The sequence below is a fragment of the Camelina sativa genome, chromosome 9 (assembly GCF_000633955.1).
Source record: "Camelina sativa cultivar DH55 chromosome 9, Cs, whole genome shotgun sequence".
Lineage (NCBI taxonomy): Eukaryota > Viridiplantae > Streptophyta > Magnoliopsida > Brassicales > Brassicaceae > Camelina > Camelina sativa.
In genome coordinates, this window is record NC_025693.1 from 30,596,927 (window position 1) to 30,617,307 (window position 20,381).

The window sequence follows — 20,381 nt, forward strand, 5'->3', positions numbered from 1 at the left end:
TTAAAATTTTGTATTACATCATATGCAGGAAAAAATCACAATTTTTATTAACTAAATGTATTATAGAATAATTCAAAATAATTTAAATATAAATTCAAATAAAAATGAAAAAGAATCATATATTTATGTTTGAATAAGGTAGAAAGATTTTTTTATTTTTTAAAATTTTACCTATAATTAATTTTGAAGTTTTGGTAACTAATATTAAAGTTAATGCATTAAATGTAAAAACTTTCCTAAAAATATTTTTCAGCAAAAACTGCTGCAAAAATACTAGTATAGATTCATGGTTTTATTTTAATTCTTGGATCTCCTATTTAGGGGGGGTTATTGGTTTAGGATTTAGAAAGAATTTTAATGACTTTAAAAGTTATGTAAAATATGTTGTTATTCAATCAAGACTTTTAAAAACTCTTTAAAAATTTGGTGTTATTGGTTGTAGATTTGTAAAAAGTTATCTAAAATCTTGATAAATCTAGTGTTATTGGATTAAGAGTCTTATAAAGTCATTAAAAGTTTTATGTTATTCAATTAAAACTAAAGAATCTTGGATTGTTAATGAATTCAAGTTTGGTGTTATTGGTTTAGGATTTTATATCATTTCCTTCATAACAAAAGTCATGAAAACTCTTTCATCAAATAGAAAGATTTTGAAAGATTTTATGAAAGATTTTACAAGATTAGGAAACACAAATCAGCAAGATTTAAAATAACTTCCTAAACAATCTCTTATAGAATCCTTCATTTTTACTTTCTAATTTTCTATGATTTTAAAAATCAGCAAAATTTTTAAAAACACAAAATCATGAAAATTCTTTCTAAATCCTAAACCAATACCCCTTCTTTAGTATGTTCAATTCCAAGAAATCACGTTGGTATCCATCAAGCAGAAGACATCACGGGTACCATAAAATCGTAAAAGAAATGATCTAATCATGTTTAGGTCGAATCGTCAAAAGGGAGAAGCATCCACAATTTTTCCAAATATTCATCTTAGAATCTTAGTTAAGATCATGTTCAAGTCTGAAATCCTTTTTTTTGTTACCAGAAAATCATGATAAAGTATATATAACAATAGTTATTAATTAGTAAAGAAAAATATAAAAGATGATAATGATGATATACAAAAAAAAAAAAGATATGACTAATTAAGAAATAAAAGAACAAAATAATGAAAAGAGAAGAAAATACATAGCACATAATAATACTGTATGATTCTTGACCAAAAATAAGTTAAATGTATTATTATTATTATTATTATTATTATTATTATTATTATTATTATTATTGTATGATTCAGAAATACATCATTTTATTAAAAGCTTAACAAAGCTGATTTCATTGATTTATTCTTATCATACAGTGATTTCAATATATCTTTTTACTTTTTTCTCTGACAATTATGGAATTGTATCCCAAAAAGAAAAGAAAAAAAGGAAAAATATAAAATCAATCATATATTAATTAATGAGATAAATACAACGAATTCGACGGATCAAAGTTAATTTCCCAAAAGAAAAAAAAATAGAAAACAATCCTAATTTCATTAAAACAATAAATAAAAAGTTAACTTTATAAAAAAATAAAAAAGTAAAAAAAAAAAACATATTTCCTTTATTATTTCCTAAACAATAGACCGACTTAACAAAAATTAGGGATTCTCTCTAATATATATAAATAGAGAGAGACCCCCCAAACTTTTTTTTTATCATATTTTCGTCTCCTCTCAAGAAAATTTCACAAACTCTCTCCCAAATCTAAAAAAAAGCTCTCTCTCTTTTTCTCAAAAATCAAATCAAAGATGTCGACGACAACAACGACGAAGAAGATCGTGTTGAAGAGTTCCGATGGTGAATCTTTCGAGGTTGATGAATTGGTTGCTCTCGAATCACAAACCATAGCTCATATGGTTGAAGACGACTGCGTCGACAACGGTGTCCCTCTCCCTAACGTTACGAGCAAGATCCTCGCTAAGGTGATCGAGTATTGCAAGAAACACGTCGAGGTTACTGCTTCCAAGACCGATGCCGCTGATGGTGCTGCTGCTGGTGCTGCTTCTTCTGCCGCCGACGAAGAACTCAAGACCTGGGATGCTGAGTTTATGAAGATCGATCAGGCTACCCTCTTTGAACTCATCCTGGTTTGTTTCCCTTTCCCCCTCGATTTGATTTTTTTAGGGTTTTCGATTTGGGGGTAAATTGAAATTAGGGTTTCGTAAATTTGGGGATTTGTTTTAGAAATCGGATTTCGTTTAGGGTTTCTTAGGAATTGAATCTGGAATTGAAATTGTTTAGGGTTCTTATGTGAATATTGATCTAATTGGTTTTTTTGGATTTTGTTGTGTAGGCTGCGAATTACCTGAACATCAAGAACTTGCTTGACCTAACATGTCAAACAGTGGCTGATATGATCAAGGGGAAGACTCCAGAAGAGATTCGCACAACGTTCAACATCAAGAATGACTTCACACCAGAGGAAGAAGAGGAGGTTCGCAGAGAGAACCAATGGGCTTTTGAATGATTCTCTCATTCAATCTCTGATGTTTCGAAGATCAAACCAAACCAGTCTCCTCATCTCTTATGTTTATCCCCGTTTTTCTTCTTCTAAGTGTTTGATGATATGACTTTGCTTTCTTTTTTTAATATTCATGACTATGTTCTCTTCTTCTTCTTCCTCTTTGTCTTCTCTGTTATGGTATCAAGAACCACCATTGTCTCTTTACTCTTTTGGATAATTTGTGCTTTTTAGTTATCTTTTAAGAGTGATTTGCTGGTTTGCCTTATTGCTGCTTCGTTCGTTCTTCTTCGTTGCAAAGCTTCTTTGTAGTTCTCTGTAACTCTGCCTTTATGTTCGTTCTCTGATGCCATTAGAACAGGTGGTCTTGAGTTAAATCAATTGCTCACCTCTCTGTACCCATTAGAACATTCGATTTATATGTTCTCTGATGCCATTAGAACAGATGGTCTGAGTCAAATCAATTGCTCACAAATCTTTACCCCTTACTAGGGGTTCAAGTTTTGAAGCTATTCATTAGGTGTTTTAATCGATTGAGCTAACTTAACATCTGTTTTGAATGTTGCCAGACCATAAGATATTAGGAAAACGGATGCAGAATTGTGTAGATATTGTTGTTATATACTAGGGAGCAGAATAGTTAAGCTTCTTCTACAACAAAGATATGTAGTGACAACAATTTCAATTTTCAAGATTTGAGTTGGCTTTGAGATGTTTTTAGCAGTAGCATATTCCAAAACCAACCAGATTAGCGTTTTTGTTTGCTTGCCAAAACAAATCTGAAAGCTGATGAAGTTACATCAGCTGCAGAGCATCAGTGCATATCCAAATTGAAGATCGGATGATTGAGATTTCTGGTAACATAAATAGATATATAACTTCATGACGCGTTAAAGAAGATACAAAAAAACTGATGAACAAGGATTTAACTAAAATCTAGACTTGATATTTCAAGACACAGCTCTCTAGTTCTTTCTGGGAGAGAATGCATTTAATCACTCCAATCTTCTCACGTTTTTGGTATCGAATATAAACTGCAGGATGTGATTTGGTTTCAAAGATCCAAACGTAAGTTGGTGAGTTTGAAACCCACTGAGAAGAAGATTACAGAGTTATTGCAAGAAGAGTTGCCTTAAGACTTCCACAGGGAAAATAATTCTAAGTTCGTGCTTGAGGAGATTGCTCACAAAACTGTAAAACAAAGCGACGTATGTGCCTCTACAGCTCTACTTCACAACAAAGTATCAGCGGTTAAGGAAAACAAAAATTGCTCAAAAATCTCCGATGCCGGGAATCGAACCCGGGTCTCCTGGGTGAAAGCCAGATATCCTAACCGCTGGACGACATCGGATATATTTGTTAAGATTCTCTCAGTCAGAATATATTAGCGCTAATGATTAAAATTTGCATTACAAGGTTGAACAAAAGTTAGGGCCTCATGAACTATGTGATGCAAAAATCCATGCCACTATGCAAAAAACATGTGTTGCATAATCTGTTCGACGTAAATCAGGGAAAGAACGTAAGCTTTTTGATTAATTTCAGCGGTAAATTATTAGGACTAAAAATAATGAAAGTGAACATTTGTATTTCATTAATATATTGAGCGAAAACCCCAAAAGTACATTTAGAAAACCCAAAAGTATGTAGGACAAAGGTACATAATATCAAAATCTACTGGTCTCGTCTTCATTACTGCTATCGGTACGTGGAGGCCGGGAGCCTTCATGAGCGTATGTATCTCTCCCATCCAATGCGTTTCCGCAACTTGCCATTCTACGAAATTTGATTTCAACATTCAAGTGAATATTAGTATATCATTATCCATTAATTATTGGTGTTTAATAAATAAAATGTCTTTTTAAAAAATTGTATTACATATTTAAGTTTAAGATAATAAGAAGAGATGTGTAACGTGTAATAATTAGTAATTACCTGAACTTCAACCGTAGCTGATGATCTCAGTGAAGACAATAGAAACTCAATATCATTGGTCATACTTTTGATCTGGTGTAAAAGAAAAAAAAAATCAGTTGGTATGTATATATTACACACTACCATATTCTTGAAAGAACAAATATATATATATATTCCATCAACTTTTGAAGTTACTTACTCTTGGAAATTCTGCAATACAGAGAATACTAACCCATCCTTGATTGTCCATTTGAGATTTCAAGTGTACATCTTTCACCAAATTTTCATCGCTGCATTATAATATCAATCAACGTAAAACATATGACAAGACGAAATCTATAAATTCAGAAAATTAACTCGAAAGTAAATAAACCAAAAAATAAAAGTTTATTTACCTAAAATAATAATCAATCTGAAAACGGATGACCGAAGGTAAATTAGACTCTAATGCCTCCCTCCTTAAATCTGGAAGTTCCGATAGATCTGTATAACTCACATAAGTTATTAGAATACTCAAATTAGTTAGTATTATATAAAAGTAAACCCCAATATTGATAACAACTTACCAAACGTAGGTCTATAAGAAAACTGTGGAAAAGGAAACCACGGTTGAACATTAAACATCATAGGCGGTTGAGGTTGCACTTGTCTGACTATTCGTCGACTTGATCCTCCGTTCGAGACTGAACCTTGAATCTGATGATGTGTGTTTCTATTCTGAGTAGTCATATTGATGATAATAAAGAAGTTGAACAAAAACTTGTTTGAACTATTTGATGGTCTAGAAATAATGTTTCTCGGTATCTTGAATACAGGGTTGAGTTAACACAACTGGAAGTAGATACATAGAGGATAGTTTATATAATGGATGATTCCTTATTCCTACTTGAATTTACAATTAGACTAATTTTGTGATTCCCTATTCCTACTTAAATATTCACAACACAATTCTATTTCTAGTTGAATTAGATTCTGATAAAAGACACACAATTACCCAAGTTATATGTGTAAGATGTTAAATTAGGCTTTATATTCATTTAATAATTGAGTATGTTGCATAAAAAATTTAGTCCATGTATATCTTGATTATCCGAATAATTTTTAAATATCTTAATAAATAAAATATAATATTTAAATATTAGTATCAAATATATTAAAAACTAAATTTTCTATTTACATCATATTATTTTATACGTAAAACTGTTTTTCTGCCAAAATCACAAAATTGTGGGTTTTCACTTTTCACCAAAAACTGTTTTCTCACAAATTGTAAATAACAACAAATAACTAAAAGTATATTTTTAAAAATTCATATATAAAATAAAAACTAACTAATCTAATTAAATAATTATATATAGCTTAAATTAATAGTCTAAATAGATTTACGTGGATTAGAATATATTTTAAAAATTGGTAGTTAAATGGGATGTTTTGACATCACTAGATATGTGCAAAAAGAACACTACACGCTTGAATTATAGTTTTGTTAAAAGGAAAAAAATAATGCAACTTCAAAGTTATATATACTTTGTAATTTCGTTTTTTTTTTTTGGTAAAGTAAAAAGTTTATGAAGAACATTCCCAAAATGATGTTGCCAGCAAACAAAACACGAGACAACAACTTTATAAATATTGTAGAACAACAAGACTGCAAAAATCTTTCAAAGTTCTTCACCTAATCTGACTTGAGCCTTAAGCATCAGCTTTCAGAGCATACACGGTTCCAAAGTTTCGGCAGACTGTACTTTTTCTTTCTTTTCTTTATATTCCTCCAGCGTTATCAGTGATTCCTTGTTTTTGGTCCAATCTGCAGGTCTTGTTGGCATGATTATCGCAATATACCCTTCCCGGTCAGCCTGAGATAAATGTTAGATCTTATAAATATGGGAGCCAAGAGGTAACCAAGATTCAGAACAGCATCAGCTTTATATCCTACTCATGTACAAAGTCAAAGAAACGATGATGAAGTTACTTGAGTTACTCGACTGATTCCATAAGCAAAATTCTTGACATTAGAAGTATAACATAAGAGCTCAAATTGTTATAGAAGATACAGCAACAATAGACACTCATAGCAAAAACATGAGATTTTCATTGGTTCATCAATTTGAGGATATGTTAGACAAGACAAAGTATGAATTATCAAACTTTTCTCTTCTCTTAGTTCTTACCGATGAATTAAGAAGCTCAGGTTGCATGATTAATCTCTCGTTCACCTCCAAGAGAGAGCCTTTAACGCAACACCTAGTGAAAAAAAAAACCAACTCAGAACAAAAACAACTTCATCTTCTTGCATATGGGAACTTAGAACAAAGGAAAGTGATGAAACCAGAAAAAAAGCGTTTGCACCTCACAATATAGGTATCTTTTGCAGTGGAAACTTTGCACAATGCCGTATTCGGTTCAGAGCGCAACGCATTCTGCACAATAAGAGAGCATGTGAAAAAAACACTAAGCTAAAGCCAGAAGCTCGACTCAATCAAAGAAAGTGAACAAAACAAGTTTCGAACTGCAACTTCAAGCAAGAGAAAGCAACCTTTTTACGCTTGCCGGAGACTTTCAAGACGCTACGATCAGACTTACCAACATTGAAATCGACGTTAGTGATCCCACCTTCGTCTTTAAAAGCTATATGCGTAGGTGCCAATCCAATCACACACAAACTAACAAACAAACAAACAAACACAAGCACACACAAGTAAGAGAACCAAATTCCATTATTTTCAATGTGAGATTCAAACAAAAGGAACAATCTTTGGACATACCCATTAGCGTGACGGTAGATGTATTGATCATGACCTGATTTCGTGAAATCTACACAATATTGAAAAAGGGTTTAATTCACTTCAAAACTATCAAAAGGGGGCAGTAGCTGAATCTGCTGTGAACGAACCTGTGATGAAGTAAGAAACAAAATTGATTTGTGTAGCTGAAGGAGGAATAAGGGGAAGCTCTCCAATATCTGAAAGAAGCAGTTTTCTCAATTCGTCTTCGTCTTCATCTCGCTTTTCACCATCTTCTTGAGCTTGCTGCTTCTGTTGCTCATCGCATGCTTCTACACTTTGCTTAGTTAATTCGATAACATCTTCAGTCTCTGGATTCGTCGTTACCTCAGTCTTCTGAATCTCCTCCATTCTCCGTAAGTTTCAGACAAAAACAACAACACAGAACAAAACTCTTTTCGAGTGTTTAACCTTTCGACGGCGAGAAAACACAATCGGAGATACTTCGCCGATTTGGAATTAGATAACTAATGGGCCTTAAACAAGGCCCATTTACTAATCTTGGGTTTGAATCATGTTTTATATTCTTAGTATTACCCACATTATGCCTCTACGGTGAATTTATCAGAAAATTTTGACGAGCTATGCAAATACTAATCCGAATGAACGAACTTATTTAACAAAAGTTTTTGAGTTTTTGATTTCATAAAGCAAGGGAAACGATGTGCACAACAACAACAAAAGGCAGAGATGTCTCGAAATAACAAAAGTGTTTAACAGCCAAATAGAATTTTGAATCAGATCTATAAGTCATCATCGTCTTCCTCAGCCATGTATTTGGCGAGTTCCTCTTCCTGCTGTTTTTTCTCCCTCCTTTTCTCGTCACTTTCTTTCTCCTTATGAGTGTTTGGAGGGAACCTCAAGGCTCTGACCGCTTCATTGTGCATGTTCAAACAGAAGGCAATTCTGGAGTTAAACGCTGTCTGAGGTTCGTTGGTTGAGTAAATGTCTCCTGTTTCCTTGGAGACCATCCAACCATTCTTGTGGTCAATGGTTGCATCGATTGCTCCATCTCTGATAGCTTTAGCAACAATGCTTTCTGCATCAGCCACTGGGTTTGCTGAGTTCAATCTTAGCTTCAGGGCAACGTCTTGTAGGGAGATTCTGGAGTAAGAGATGCTGATATTGCGAAGTCCTGTTCTGATGACGTTGTGACGCAGTCTAACTATGAGGTTGTGAGTCCTGTCATTCGCAAATGTTTTTGCAAACTTCTCTTGGACGTTCCCAAATAGCTCCAGGTCACCAATCCTCACAGCCTGTCAATAACATAAACAAGAGTATTAGTAAGAGAACCTCAACTAATGAGGATGTCACATATGCAATGATGGACTTACATTGGTTAGCTCAAAGTATGGCCTCAGAGGCTTCTCCATTCCCTTTTGAGTGAAGATTGAACGTTCTGGAATTTCACCCAACAACAGTCGAACTATAATAGCCCACTTATTGCACTGAATCCTGAATCCCAAAGATGCAATAGGTGCTTTCCTAGCAGCCTGGAGAAGGCTCTCTTTTGCATCCGTGTACTCTAGTTGAATCGTCCGGATCTTTCCCAAGTAAAACAGGTACCTACAAAACTGTATATCATATCATGAGATGAGTATCCTCCGGCTAGAGAATATACATATACTTTTGTCAATATGGAGGTCTCAGAAATCAGGAGAAGGCTCAATGAAGCGAAGAAAAGGAACACGCAAGGTAGATTAAAGAAAATATGATGAATGAGCAGATTCAGAAACATAACAAGAGAAACAAGAAAACTGAATGACAGAACGTACAACATAGTGCAACATACATAGAAGAACATGAGCATTGCATAGCAGCAGTTAACATAAGTGAAATAGGAATATGTGAATGCAATATGAAGAAACTGAGAGTGAAAAGTTGGCAAAAGTAAGCATCAGATAAATAGATATACACAATAACCTAAAACTAGAAAGCCACGATGCCAATTATTTGGAGGCAAGACTGAAAGGTTACCTGTTGGTTAGAGTGTGCCTCAAATCGAGGTGCCTTTGACCTAAGCTTCTCTGCTTGGTCGTAGAGATTGTAGTGGAGATAGTTGCGGAGCAACAGATTCAAAAGTGTTTCCTGCAACATGAAAGGCAGTTATAAGTATCAAAGCAAAAGACAGATAAGATTGACTGTTTTGGAAAATTTGAAAATTACGCACTTGGCCCAACTCGTCATGGCGCAGCGTTGCCGAATGATGTAGAGCAAGAAGAGTACTGCAACAGAAATAGATACATACAAGTAATCTCAGATAACTGACTGTTTGACTAATGTGAAAGACTTAAAAGACGAAAAACAAACTGAGAGTGAACTACTCACCTACGTATCTCAGCAAGATCATCTGTTAGCTCATAGCTTAAAGAGTAGTAAAAATACAATTTAGAAGCAATGACATCAACGGTTCTCCTGTTAACGTTCTTGAGGCGAGCAATGCTAGCTGAAGAACAAACTTTAGCCTGAAAAAGATAAGAAAGCAAAAGCACATCTGTAAATTAGAGACCTCAAACAAGACTAAATCAACAAAGTATGTAAAACAAAGACCCTTAAAAAGAGAGAGAAGAAAAAAGTAAACCTCGTTGTACTTCTTCTGATCAATGAGAAAAAGAAGAACAATAAAGTAGCAGTAAATCTCGAGCTCAGCAGGTAAATGCTTAGGAGGAGCTTGAGATGTTGATGATGCTGTATCAACTTCCATGTCATGTTCATCACTCTGAAACCCATCATTAAAAAAATAAATATCCAAACATCAGCTAGGCGCATTCAAAATAGAAGGGGTAATCTAAAATTGAGCAAGTTACAGAACCTAAATAAGCTAAGAATTCACAATTACACGGAAATCAAAGTAGATACCTTAGGAACAAAAGGAGAAATACGAGTGTGAGCCTCGGATCCAGGAACCAAAGCGAAATCAAGGAAAGAAGAGAGCACAGAAGCGGTGAGCTTCTGTCGTAGTCCAACGGTGAGACGTACAGCACGAGCAATTCGACGGACTTCTTTGGTGTAAGAACCGGTATCGATCAGAGCTGCAATCTCCTTCAAATCTGGGGACAAAAAGAAGAAAGCATTCCAATTGAAATCAAATTTTGAGAAAAGGAAAAAAGCAACCCTAGTAGCGAAAACTGAAGGATAAAAAAGATCGAAGACTTACGCTGCAGAGTAGAGGTAGTAGCAGAGACTACGGATTGAGTTGGGGTGTGATTATCTTTCATCTCCACATCTTGAGTCATCTTTTTTCTTCGCGAATCTCAGTTTCTTCAACAAATTGATGGGAGAGTTTTGTGGCCTTCTGAGGGATTAAGAACATATAAGTAAATCATATATTTTCCTTTTTCATACCCAAACTATTTTCCTTTCTTTTCCTTCAAGACAGAATTATAATTTACTAATAAATTGATTGTATCGTTGGAAAGAACAACAAAGTCGTTGTAGTATAGTGGTAAGTATTCCCGCCTGTCACGCGGGTGACCCGGGTTCGATCCCCGGCAACGGCGTTTATTTTTTTTTTTTAACTTGTGTCAAAATGCTGACGATTTTTTTGTCATGGACCTGTATTAATCTTAACTAGGATTTTTAACTTTTAACCCAAGAAAAACGATGTAAAGAACTACAAAAGAGTCCTGAAGCAAATTCGAGAATCGATGGCTTCTGCTTCTCTGGTTATTATTAATCCGTCGTTTTCTTTCGTATCAACAATGCATGCGTTCGAGTAAATGCCTTTCGACATGTATATAATATTAAAAGGGTGCGTAGAAATAAAAGAATCAACTGTTCCATCACATTAAAAAAAACTGATAACCAAACAAGAAAAAGAGTTAATTTGTCCAAACTGTGTGTCTCACTCTCACCTAAACAAAAACTACAAAACAGAAGAGATGACAAACAAAAACAAAAATGAAAAGAGGACGCCTCATTAGTTCTTCTCTAACCAACCATAAAATAAATTGAACATATACTATACCCTAAGCGACTCTAGAAAAGAAACAAAACAGACCACAAACTCAAAAAAAAAAAACTGTGAATCAATGGATTAAAGAAGAAAAAGAAAGGGGAAAGAGATACACTTTTATGGCAGCAAACATGTCTTCTTGATGAACAGAAGAAGCAAACATAGAAAGAGAGACAGAGAGCAAGGATATAGAAAAAAACATCCAACGACTTGGGCTTTTTTTTCTTTTTATGTTTGTCTAAGCGAAACCTCACTCTCAAGCAGCTGCCTGAATTGGTGGTCCATCTGATCGGTTGTTGTTGAATCCACCACGACCTCCTCCTCCACCTCTTCCACGACCTGCCCTTCCGCGTCCACGCCCACGCCCTGCATCAAAACTCATGTCTTATTCCCAACAATTACAGTACTAAGAACCTGGTAAAAAAGAAAAAGCTATGCTCTGATTATTTTACCGCGTCCCTGAGGACCATCATAGCCACCACGGCCTTGAGAAGGACCATCGTAGCCACCACGGCCTTGAGAAGGACCATCATAACCGCCACGGCCTTGCTGAGGACCATCATAACCGCCACGGCCTTGCTGAGGACCATCGTGACCACCACGGTCATCATATCCACGGTGTTCATGAGGAGCATCATAACCGTAACCTCCATCCTGTGGTGCATCATACTCATTTGGAGGACCATTGTATCCTCCTCTCCCACGACCACGACTGCTGCGTCCTCTGCCACGTCCTCTGCCGCGTCCATAGGACTGGTCACGTTCATAACCTCCATCTTCATACTCAACGTTCACATAAGCATTTCCTGAGAGCAAACAGATGAAACATAAAACTTAGCATGATATCCATGAATCGTATGTTCAAAATCTCAATGAGATTTGGGATGAGTGATGATCTAAATAGATTATTTCGAAAGTATTCTAACCTCTGCCGCCTCGTCCCCTTCCTCTGCCCCTTCCCCTTCCTCTTCCCCTTCCCCTTCCTCTGGCACCAGGTGAACCCTCTACAAGAAAAATGCAAAAGAAAACTTATGAAGACAGCAAGTAAAAGTGGGATTAAGAAAGTCACTGAGAGTGATATCAACAAACCTCGTCCTTCGTAATCGATATCGCCCATTGGCTTCACCATCTCAATAGGAATCGGGCACTGGTACCTGAAACATCATTTGCCTATAAAAATCAGATACAACATTAAAGATGCTTGTCAAAAATATGCAGTTTTTTTTTTGTCAGCCAGAGTCTGGCCAGAGACAGACTCTCTCAATAGACAATTGCTTCAGACATAAAGCACGTATCTGACTATGCTGGACTACAAAGAAACAAAAAATGTTCAGAAACATCAAACGGAAAACTAGAATCTCACCCAACAGAAGATGTATTAAGCTCATTCTTGGATAGTGTAATGGTTATCATTGATACATGCCTTGTAGTCTCCAAACTTCAAGACAAGGAGAAAAGGAAAGAAATAAGTAACAGTAACAGGTGAACATATTGAAAATGCGTTTTTATAAAAGTTTCAATGGCCCCTTACGGTAGAAGGCCTTCCTCAAGTGGTTCCCATGTGTCTGTTATGTCTGTGGATCCAATCGATGTGTTCTGATGAAGATCAGGGATCCTTCTCTGCGTAACATATTAAAAAGAACATTTTCAGATAACCCATCAACTGAACCACGTTTAGTGAATTTGGACAATGACAAATCTCAAAATTACCTTGATCAGCTCTACAATGGTCACAGTCTTGTTGATAGCTCTTCCCATTGCCTTGAATACAACTTCACTAGAACCTTTTTCCTATAAAAAGAAAACAAAGTCTGAATAAAATTGTTCAACTGAATCACAATCCCCCAATGGGAAAACTTAATCATCTTTAACCACACAACAAATGACATTACTAATTACTCAAAAAAAGTCTAACGCATCTATCTAATAAGATTCCTTGAATCATCATAAATTTGTTCAATCACAAGGCAAAACTCATGTCAACATAAATGAAGCAAAAGAATCTAATCATTTTATAATCCCAAATTAATTGTAAAGAATATAACGCCTAGATTACAAAAAGAGCTTATACTAAAACATCAAAAATATTGATCTCTGGATTCAAAACATTCTCCACACCAGTTGACAAAAACCGTTCATAAACCCTAAACCAAATCTCCCAACACGTCACACACACACACACACACACACATAAAACAAATTACATAAACATGAATTGGATTAACGCATTACAGATTCATCGAATATGCAAATATACCTGAAGAAGAGTCATCGCATAGGTGATGTAGTTTCGTGCCCTGCCTTGACTAGTGATTCGAATCTCGTTCGCATCAATCGGCGTATCTGCCTTCGGCTTCTCCACTCTGTGATACCTATCCATCTGAAAACAAGAAAATCAGCGAGAACCTAGGGTTTATGGATTTCGTCGAATCCTTGTAGCAAAACATACAGAGCGAAACCAGAAGAAAAAAAGAATAAAATCGGGATTTATCTTCGAATAAATCAATCGATATAGCTTTTGATGCTTTACCTTAAGCAGTTGTTGCGGTTAGATCTTACGAGAGAGACGAAGATTTCAGATAAAACGAAAAATGGTGGTTTATGCCCAAAGGAAGAGCCCTCTTTGTACGGCTTTGTTTCTTCTCCTTATACGCCCTAAGAAGAACCATTTGATGCAAAGCCTCTCTCTGATATATACCACAGCCGCACTACTTCTCTTCCACACACACACACGTTGCACACTACCCTAATCGGTTTCGGTTCACGATTTTTATTTTTAAACCCAACCAGACCAAACCACGCTAAATCAAGTTAAACCGGTCACTTAACCAGTCGAGTACAACGAAGATCCGGTAATTAATTAATCAGGATTGGTTCAGAAATTCGGTTTAAATAGTTTTTTTCGGTTAAGTTTGAGCCATATGTTTTTTGTTTTGTTTTGTGAGAGAGTATGTAAACTCCAAATTCTTGTAATAAAGTCTTCAAAAAAGATTATCCAGTTGCACAAAATGCGAAGGAAAAAGTCTAAATGGCTTTTTCAGAAAAAATAAAAGAAAATTAATTGTTTAGAGGAGAACCAAATCTACAAGTTATTAATAGATAATAATTCTGGATTTTCGGTACTAAGTACTAACTAGTAGTATTTTTTAATATAATAAAAAGACAAAATTGTAGTTTACTTTAAATATTTGGAGAACGTGTCTGTGTTTATTTTTGCAGACGAGTACACTAACACTCTATGCTTAGTTTAGACGAACTTATAATAAAAAAATTAGTTTTATACACACAGTAAAATACATCCTATACCAGTATTTAAAAGTTATATATATATATATATATATATAATTCTTAGGAAATTTTATGAGCAAAATAATAAATGTCAAACATCAAGAAGAAACTGAGATCTATGTTTTCTTAAGAGAAAAGAAAAGTAAATAAATGTTTGAACTTAGCTAAAAATATATAAAACTGTTGTGAATGTGACAATCCATTAATACAATATAAAATATTGTTGGAAAGTCTTGATCCATCCAAACGTGAGAAGCATTTAAGCTTTTTTTCATTTTTTTTTGTGGCACAATCCAAAATTGTACCATCTAACAACATAAATTAGCATATGATCCTTAATCTTTTAACAAAGCTTGTCACATGATCACATCGTCACACCTCCTCACGACGTTAACACAACTACACAAGAACAGATGGAGGATACGTTTTGTTCACTACTATTCAAACAAAAAGTAGGCCACAGTTGTAAGATATGGATAACCTGGACTAAAAATAATACACGTAAAACTAGCAATATACGAAATTCTACATGTGAATATGTGATGTTATTGATTCTACTATTTAAAATGTTGTTTGTTTAAACATTTATGTAGATTAATATAGTGTTAGTGATGTTTTGAAAATTTAAGCTTCTCCCGATTTATAAATCACTAAACGTCCAAAATATATATCAACTCTTTTTGCTTAGCATATGATAAAATTCACCTTTGTCATTACAAATTCTGTTTAATATAACCGGGCTGGCCAGCTTTTATATGGATCACTTACCTTAATTACAAATTTACTATGAATAACATACACATTTTGAACAAGTCATATACATTACAGTACAGATAAGCAAAGGCACTTTAGATCTTCAATGGTAGGAAACGAGGTTATCTTATTATACCTCTGCCTCATGTGGTTGAATCAGTGGATCAATGATCTTTTTCCATCCTCCGAAATTTGAGGGGTAAGCAGCATCAGACAGTACGAACCCGTTAACGTAGAAGGTTGGTGTCCCATAAACCCCTCTCGAAGCACTATACTGCAATGCATAACGCCACAAAAGCAAAATATGAACTAATTTCTTGTTAAGTTAACACGGTGAGAATAGCCATGGAGTGTCTTCGATTTCAGGTCAAGATTTAAGTCATTTGAACTCAGTATTCTTCTACTACCCTAACGCCAATTCAATTTTTTTGTTTGTGTGGGATATTAAAGGGACGGCAACATATAAGATGATGACTAAGCAGCCAGTCACCTTGTCTCTGTCTATAAATAATTTTAGTTCCTAAACCAGTGAAAGGTGTCAAAGAAGGAAGCTGAAAGAATTACCTTGAAGGATACCCTGGTTGCACGATCAGATTTTTTGTCGGCGAAACCGGATTTGAGGACCGATTGATATGAGTTTCCCAACGTGGCTGTTCCAAGCTGGACTATTTTCTCCATAACTGCAGGTCTTGAAAGGAGCTGTGTTTGCGCATTGTAGAACATTGTCTGTCAAAAAAAAACACAGTTTCAGAGAACCATACAAACATCACATAACAATTCTTAGATTCAAACAATATAATTATCAGTAGAGAGATTCAGAGAGAGCTAAGTTTTATAGCTTTCTACAAGACTACAAGATTAAGATCACTCTTATGTTTCCGAGACCTGCAAAAAAAGTTTTTACTATCAAACATTGAACAAACCTGATGCTTGAAGAACCCTTCCAGCAAACTGAACGTAGCATTGGCGTTTTTAGTATTCACAATGTGTAAAGCCCGAGATGTTACATATGCATTATCATGGTAGCTGCAAATTCCAAAAAAAGCCAAGCTTGATTACAAGAACAGTTTGTTTTTGACAAATCTCAAATGAACCATTCATAAAACAGAGAGCGAAACATACTTTAAAGTCCAAACCTTTCATATGCTATTTCTCGTTATGATAGTTAGAAACTTAGAATCAATCAATAGAGGAACGAAATTGAAATTATAACTAAGCTCAGAACACAAATTGAAGGCAAAGAGAGAAACTAGAGAACTGACGGTAAAGGAAGGAGATGGAGGAAAAGAGCAACGCGAGATCCATAGTGATGAAGAGCTTGCTTCAGAGGCGGCCAAGAGTCTCTACTATCCGGGCAAACCGGGTCATAAAACGCCTCAATCAGTATAGTATTCGGGTCAAACCGATGACCCGGTGGGTAAACGAAACCATCTTGCCTCACCGGTGGCACTAACTGCGCTTCTACTCGCGTCCCGATGATGAAGACGACGAGAAGGAACAACAAAACCGTTCGAATCATCATTCCCTCGATCACACTCTTTCTCTCTTCCCGTGATCGCCGGAGATTTATATTATTAAAAAGGAACCAGAGAGAGTGACGGTGAGTGTAAGCAACGGTCACGATTGCTCGGAAGCTAAGCTAGACACAACTCTCTTTCATCTCCAACCGTTGATTCTATTTTTGCTGGCGTGGCAAAAACGTAAGCTAATAATGGGCTGTTATTTCAATTTACAGAGTTTGGTCTATAAATGGAACTAAAAGTAAACAGAAGCCTTTTTGTACAAAAACATATAAAACATAAATTGCGATCCGGGACCCATAAAATAATTAAGATATTTGAGATATGGTCTAACCACGTTCACAGAGAAGGAACTTGATTAGTAGTCACAGACGTAAACCATAACTCTCTCTCTCTCTCTCTCTCTCGGCTCGAATCGGAGATCGTTCCAGGTACGTGTCTTTGTTGATTCAGATCATCGTTGCGCAATTCGATTGAGTCTCTTACCTTGTTCTCTTTCACCGGAATTTTTCTCCATCTGAGTTTGTATGATAATTGGATCGAATTTTTTTCCATTGATTTTGTAACCAGGAGAGGCTTGATCTGTGAAAATGGGGGAGAATGATATCGACGTGGAAGAAGGAACTTTGGAGATCGGCATGGGTAAGTCACCCCATCGATATATGGATTCGTTTGTAGTTCAATCCTTTGTTATTGCAGTTTGATTAAGCATTTGATCTTGTTTATTTAGAACTTACTTCTCCAAATCTCGATTTTATGGAGATCTTTTTAGCACACTCTGGCTCTTTTTTTGATTCTGCTATAAGATAAGACTGATCAGGGTCATGGATCTTTGAATTGCAGAGTACAGAACTGTTTCTGGTGTTGCAGGACCATTGGTCATTCTTGACAAAGTGAAAGTAAGATCATAACTTTTGAATTTTTGATTCATTTTACTTTGTGAGGGAGAGAAACATAACTGACTAACAATTTGCTTGTACCAGGGTCCAAAGTACCAGGAGATTGTTAATATTCGCTTAGGAGATGGATCTACAAGACGTGGTCAGGTTTTGGAAGTCGATGGCGAGAAAGCTGTTGTCCAGGTTTAAACATTTTGTCCATGTTATTCAGTGAATATGTCATTTTCCACATTGACTTACTCGGCTAAGGGTTTCAGGTTTTTGAAGGGACATCTGGAATTGACAACAAGTTTACCACTGTGCAATTTACTGGAGAGGTAACTTTCCATTAAAGCATTCTTTCTTCCAGTGTTTTGCCTGTTCTTTTGTGAAAATTGGTTGGTTGATGTGTTTGGGACCTGTTTATCAACTTGTGTGTTTTAGGTTTTGAAAACACCTGTATCATTGGACATGCTTGGCCGCATATTTAACGGTTCTGGAAAACCAATTGATAATGGCCCTCCTATTTTGCCAGAGGCATACCTTGATATCTCAGGTAAGCTTCTAGATGTAAATTGCTCCATTGATATCTCTGAAGCAATATCCTGTCTATTTGTTTCGGTTTTTTCCTTAAATGTGTCTGTGTGTCATATTGATAGGAAGTTCAATCAACCCCAGTGAAAGAACCTATCCAGAAGAGATGATTCAGACAGGGATTTCGACCATCGATGTCATGAATTCCATTGCTCGTGGACAGAAGATTCCTCTTTTCTCTGCTGCTGGTCTTCCACATAATGAAATTGCTGCTCAGATTTGTCGTCAGGCTGGTCTTGTCAAGCGTTTGGAGAAAACTGTTGATCTACTTGAGGTAATCCTTGTAACCAGTATCACCACATATATATTATAATCAGAAGAATTCGCTGAAGCACTTATTTGAGTTGAAATTGTTTCTACAAGTGTTATTGATTACTTTGTGGTATATCTAAAGGCCTTCAATTTGGAGATGCTCTTTGCTTTTAAAGGAAACTCTGTTTCTGTTATAAAAAAAAGTTAAAAATCCTTGTTTGTAGACATTCTTCTTCAACGTTTGTTTGTCGCTCATTAAAGCCATGATGTGTCCCCCCTCTTGTGGTTTTATAGGATCATGGAGAGGACAATTTTGCAATTGTGTTTGCAGCTATGGGTGTGAACATGGAGACAGCTCAGTTCTTCAAGCGAGATTTTGAAGAAAATGGATCAATGGAGAGAGTTACTCTTTTCCTGAACCTGGTATATTTACTAGTTGTGACTTCTAAAGCTTATTATTATCATATCTTGCTTTTTTTTTTGTGTAATATTTCTTACCTTCAAACGGAACTGACCTTCCATTATTTTAACAGGCCAATGACCCAACCATTGAGAGAATCATCACTCCTCGAATTGCCCTCACAACAGCTGAATATCTGGCTTATGAATGTGGGAAACACGTCCTTGTTATATTGACCGATATGAGTTCTTATGCTGATGCCCTTCGTGAGGTAAAATGAAAACTTTAAACTGAAGTAGTCTCTTTATTACATAACTTTATTTTTCAAGTTTGATAATAGGCTTGAGAAACTGTAGGTTTCTGCTGCCCGAGAAGAAGTTCCTGGAAGACGTGGATATCCTGGTTATATGTACACTGATCTTGCAACTATTTATGAACGTGCTGGGCGTATCGAAGGAAGAAAAGGTTCCATCACCCAAATCCCAATCCTCACTATGCCCAATGACGGTGAACAATCATATCTCAGTTCCCAGATTTCTTTTTTGTTTCTTAGGAAACCTTAATACTTATACTCTTTGTTGTTTTTTAAAAACACAATCAGATATCACGCATCCAACTCCAGATCTTACTGGTTACATTACTGAAGGTCAGATATATATTGATAGACAGCTTCACAACAGACAGGTAATAATCCCCGCGAGACCCTGATCTTACCGATTTCACTTATATTATGATTGGGCTCTGAATCAAATTTCATCTTTGCTTCTTCCCTAACAAACAGATATATCCACCCATCAACGTGCTTCCATCTCTTTCTCGTTTAATGAAGGTTAGAATCCAACTCCACTTTGATTAATACCGATCACATTTTCTCTCTAGATCTCTTTATTAACGTATCATTCCTCGTTCTGTTAGAGCGCTATTGGCGAAGGCATGACTCGCAAAGACCATTCAGATGTGTCGAACCAACTGTATGCTAATTATGCAATTGGTAAAGATGTTCAAGCGATGAAAGCTGTTGTTGGAGAAGAAGCACTTTCTTCAGAGGATCTGCTCTATCTAGAGTTTTTAGACAAGTTTGAGAGAAAGTTTGTGATGCAAGGAGCTTACGACACACGAAACATCTTCCAGTCGCTGGACTTAGCTTGGACATTGCTCCGTATCTTCCCACGCGAGCTTCTTCATCGTATCCCTGCTAAGACACTTGACCAATTCTACAGCCGAGACGCAACCAGTTAAATCAGGTAATGGAAGAAACTCTTATCCTATCGAAAACTCTTTCCAGGTGAAAACTGTGAATTTTGTGATGTATTTGTTTGATGTTTATATAGAGAAACAAAAAAAAGAGAGCTATATATATTTTGTTATCTTCCAATATTTGTGATTTTTTGGTTCTGTAATATGTTCCAAAGTGAATAAAAATCGATGAAACGATGTCGTATTGACAATACCTTCTTATTTTTTTTTGTACTTTGGTTACCCAACAAAACCCTGATTATAATGTTTATAAGTTGTGGAAAGAAATCA

The 20,381-nt window shown here is 35.7% G+C and overlaps 6 protein-coding genes and 2 non-coding genes across 8 annotated transcripts; 3 read left to right on the forward strand and 5 right to left on the reverse strand.

Moving 5' to 3' along the window:
• Window positions 1,692–2,782, forward strand: LOC104713259 (SKP1-like protein 1A). The gene is made up of 2 exons (XM_010430342.1): window positions 1,692–2,140; window positions 2,347–2,782. The coding sequence occupies exons 1-2, from the start codon at window positions 1,802–1,804 to the stop codon at window positions 2,518–2,520; spliced, it is 513 nt and encodes a 170-aa protein (XP_010428644.1). The 5' UTR covers window positions 1,692–1,801; the 3' UTR covers window positions 2,521–2,782.
• On the reverse strand, window positions 3,794–3,865 carry TRNAE-UUC. Its single transcript has one exon. It is a non-coding gene; the product is annotated as a tRNA-Glu (tRNA).
• Window positions 5,956–7,661, reverse strand: LOC104713260 (FAM206 family protein-like). Its single transcript, XM_010430343.2, has 6 exons — window positions 7,325–7,661; window positions 7,197–7,245; window positions 6,968–7,094; window positions 6,781–6,851; window positions 6,603–6,675; window positions 5,956–6,287 (listed from the first exon to the last, which is right to left on the reverse strand). The coding sequence occupies exons 1-6, from the start codon at window positions 7,563–7,565 to the stop codon at window positions 6,138–6,140; spliced, it is 711 nt and encodes a 236-aa protein (XP_010428645.1). The 5' UTR covers window positions 7,566–7,661; the 3' UTR covers window positions 5,956–6,137.
• On the reverse strand, window positions 7,830–10,531 carry LOC109124624 (26S proteasome non-ATPase regulatory subunit 3 homolog B-like). The gene is made up of 8 exons (XM_010430344.2): window positions 10,372–10,531; window positions 10,074–10,264; window positions 9,796–9,933; window positions 9,543–9,679; window positions 9,385–9,439; window positions 9,192–9,302; window positions 8,549–8,788; window positions 7,830–8,470 (listed from the first exon to the last, which is right to left on the reverse strand). The coding sequence occupies exons 1-8, from the start codon at window positions 10,448–10,450 to the stop codon at window positions 7,958–7,960; spliced, it is 1,464 nt and encodes a 487-aa protein (XP_010428646.1). The 5' UTR covers window positions 10,451–10,531; the 3' UTR covers window positions 7,830–7,957.
• Window positions 10,643–10,714, forward strand: TRNAD-GUC. The gene has a single exon. It is a non-coding gene; the product is annotated as a tRNA-Asp (tRNA).
• On the reverse strand, window positions 10,977–13,862 carry LOC104713262 (TATA-binding protein-associated factor 2N). Its single transcript, XM_010430345.2, has 9 exons — window positions 13,700–13,862; window positions 13,427–13,549; window positions 12,880–12,960; window positions 12,701–12,789; window positions 12,533–12,607; window positions 12,259–12,323; window positions 12,096–12,173; window positions 11,622–11,975; window positions 10,977–11,535 (listed from the first exon to the last, which is right to left on the reverse strand). Exons 2-9 carry the CDS (start codon window positions 13,547–13,549, stop codon window positions 11,426–11,428), a joined length of 975 nt encoding a protein of 324 aa, XP_010428647.1. The 5' UTR covers window positions 13,700–13,862; the 3' UTR covers window positions 10,977–11,425.
• On the reverse strand, window positions 15,113–16,781 carry LOC104713263. Its single transcript, XM_010430347.2, has 4 exons — window positions 16,473–16,781; window positions 16,134–16,236; window positions 15,775–15,936; window positions 15,113–15,484 (listed from the first exon to the last, which is right to left on the reverse strand). Exons 1-4 carry the CDS (start codon window positions 16,730–16,732, stop codon window positions 15,341–15,343), a joined length of 669 nt encoding a protein of 222 aa, XP_010428649.1. The 5' UTR covers window positions 16,733–16,781; the 3' UTR covers window positions 15,113–15,340.
• On the forward strand, window positions 17,049–20,312 carry LOC104713264 (V-type proton ATPase subunit B1). Its single transcript, XM_010430348.2, has 13 exons — window positions 17,049–17,161; window positions 17,301–17,372; window positions 17,574–17,629; window positions 17,714–17,812; window positions 17,887–17,946; window positions 18,053–18,164; window positions 18,268–18,476; window positions 18,749–18,877; window positions 18,988–19,125; window positions 19,211–19,361; window positions 19,456–19,538; window positions 19,636–19,683; window positions 19,770–20,312. Exons 2-13 carry the CDS (start codon window positions 17,321–17,323, stop codon window positions 20,091–20,093), a joined length of 1,461 nt encoding a protein of 486 aa, XP_010428650.1. The 5' UTR covers window positions 17,049–17,161; window positions 17,301–17,320; the 3' UTR covers window positions 20,094–20,312.

Excerpts from the sequence above, each read along its gene's own strand:
- LOC104713259 (XM_010430342.1), top strand. The coding sequence starts at position 1,802 with ATGTCGACGACAACAACGACGAAGAAGATCGTGTTGAAGAGTTCCGAT. Across the intron at positions 2,141-2,346 it reads CCCTCTTTGAACTCATCCTG|GCTGCGAATTACCTGAACAT; the intron begins GTTTGTTTCCCT and ends TTTGTTGTGTAG.
- LOC104713260 (XM_010430343.2), bottom strand. The coding sequence starts at position 7,565 with ATGGAGGAGATTCAGAAGACTGAGGTAACGACGAATCCAGAGACTGAA. Across the intron at positions 6,852-6,967 it reads TCTCCGGCAAGCGTAAAAAG|AATGCGTTGCGCTCTGAACC; the intron begins GTTGCTTTCTCT and ends CTTATTGTGCAG. Across the intron at positions 6,676-6,780 it reads AAAGATACCTATATTGTGAG|GTGTTGCGTTAAAGGCTCTC; the intron begins GTGCAAACGCTT and ends TTTTTTCACTAG.
- LOC109124624 (XM_010430344.2), bottom strand. The coding sequence starts at position 10,450 with ATGACTCAAGATGTGGAGATGAAAGATAATCACACCCCAACTCAATCC. Across the intron at positions 8,789-9,191 it reads AGGCACACTCTAACCAACAG|TTTTGTAGGTACCTGTTTTA; the intron begins GTAACCTTTCAG and ends TATGATATACAG. Across the intron at positions 8,471-8,548 it reads CATACTTTGAGCTAACCAAT|GCTGTGAGGATTGGTGACCT; the intron begins GTAAGTCCATCA and ends TGTTATTGACAG.
- LOC104713262 (XM_010430345.2), bottom strand. The coding sequence starts at position 13,549 with ATGGATAGGTATCACAGAGTGGAGAAGCCGAAGGCAGATACGCCGATT. Across the intron at positions 12,790-12,879 it reads CCATTGTAGAGCTGATCAAG|AGAAGGATCCCTGATCTTCA; the intron begins GTAATTTTGAGA and ends TATGTTACGCAG. Across the intron at positions 11,976-12,095 it reads AAGGGGACGAGGCGGCAGAG|GAAATGCTTATGTGAACGTT; the intron begins GTTAGAATACTT and ends GTTTGCTCTCAG.
- LOC104713263 (XM_010430347.2), bottom strand. The coding sequence starts at position 16,732 with ATGATGATTCGAACGGTTTTGTTGTTCCTTCTCGTCGTCTTCATCATC. Across the intron at positions 16,237-16,472 it reads CTCCATCTCCTTCCTTTACC|CTACCATGATAATGCATATG; the intron begins GTCAGTTCTCTA and ends TGGAATTTGCAG. Across the intron at positions 15,485-15,774 it reads CAACCAGGGTATCCTTCAAG|TATAGTGCTTCGAGAGGGGT; the intron begins GTAATTCTTTCA and ends TATGCATTGCAG.
- LOC104713264 (XM_010430348.2), top strand. The coding sequence starts at position 17,321 with ATGGGGGAGAATGATATCGACGTGGAAGAAGGAACTTTGGAGATCGGC. Across the intron at positions 18,165-18,267 it reads GGCATACCTTGATATCTCAG|GAAGTTCAATCAACCCCAGT; the intron begins GTAAGCTTCTAG and ends TCATATTGATAG. Across the intron at positions 19,362-19,455 it reads CCTCACTATGCCCAATGACG|ATATCACGCATCCAACTCCA; the intron begins GTGAACAATCAT and ends AAACACAATCAG.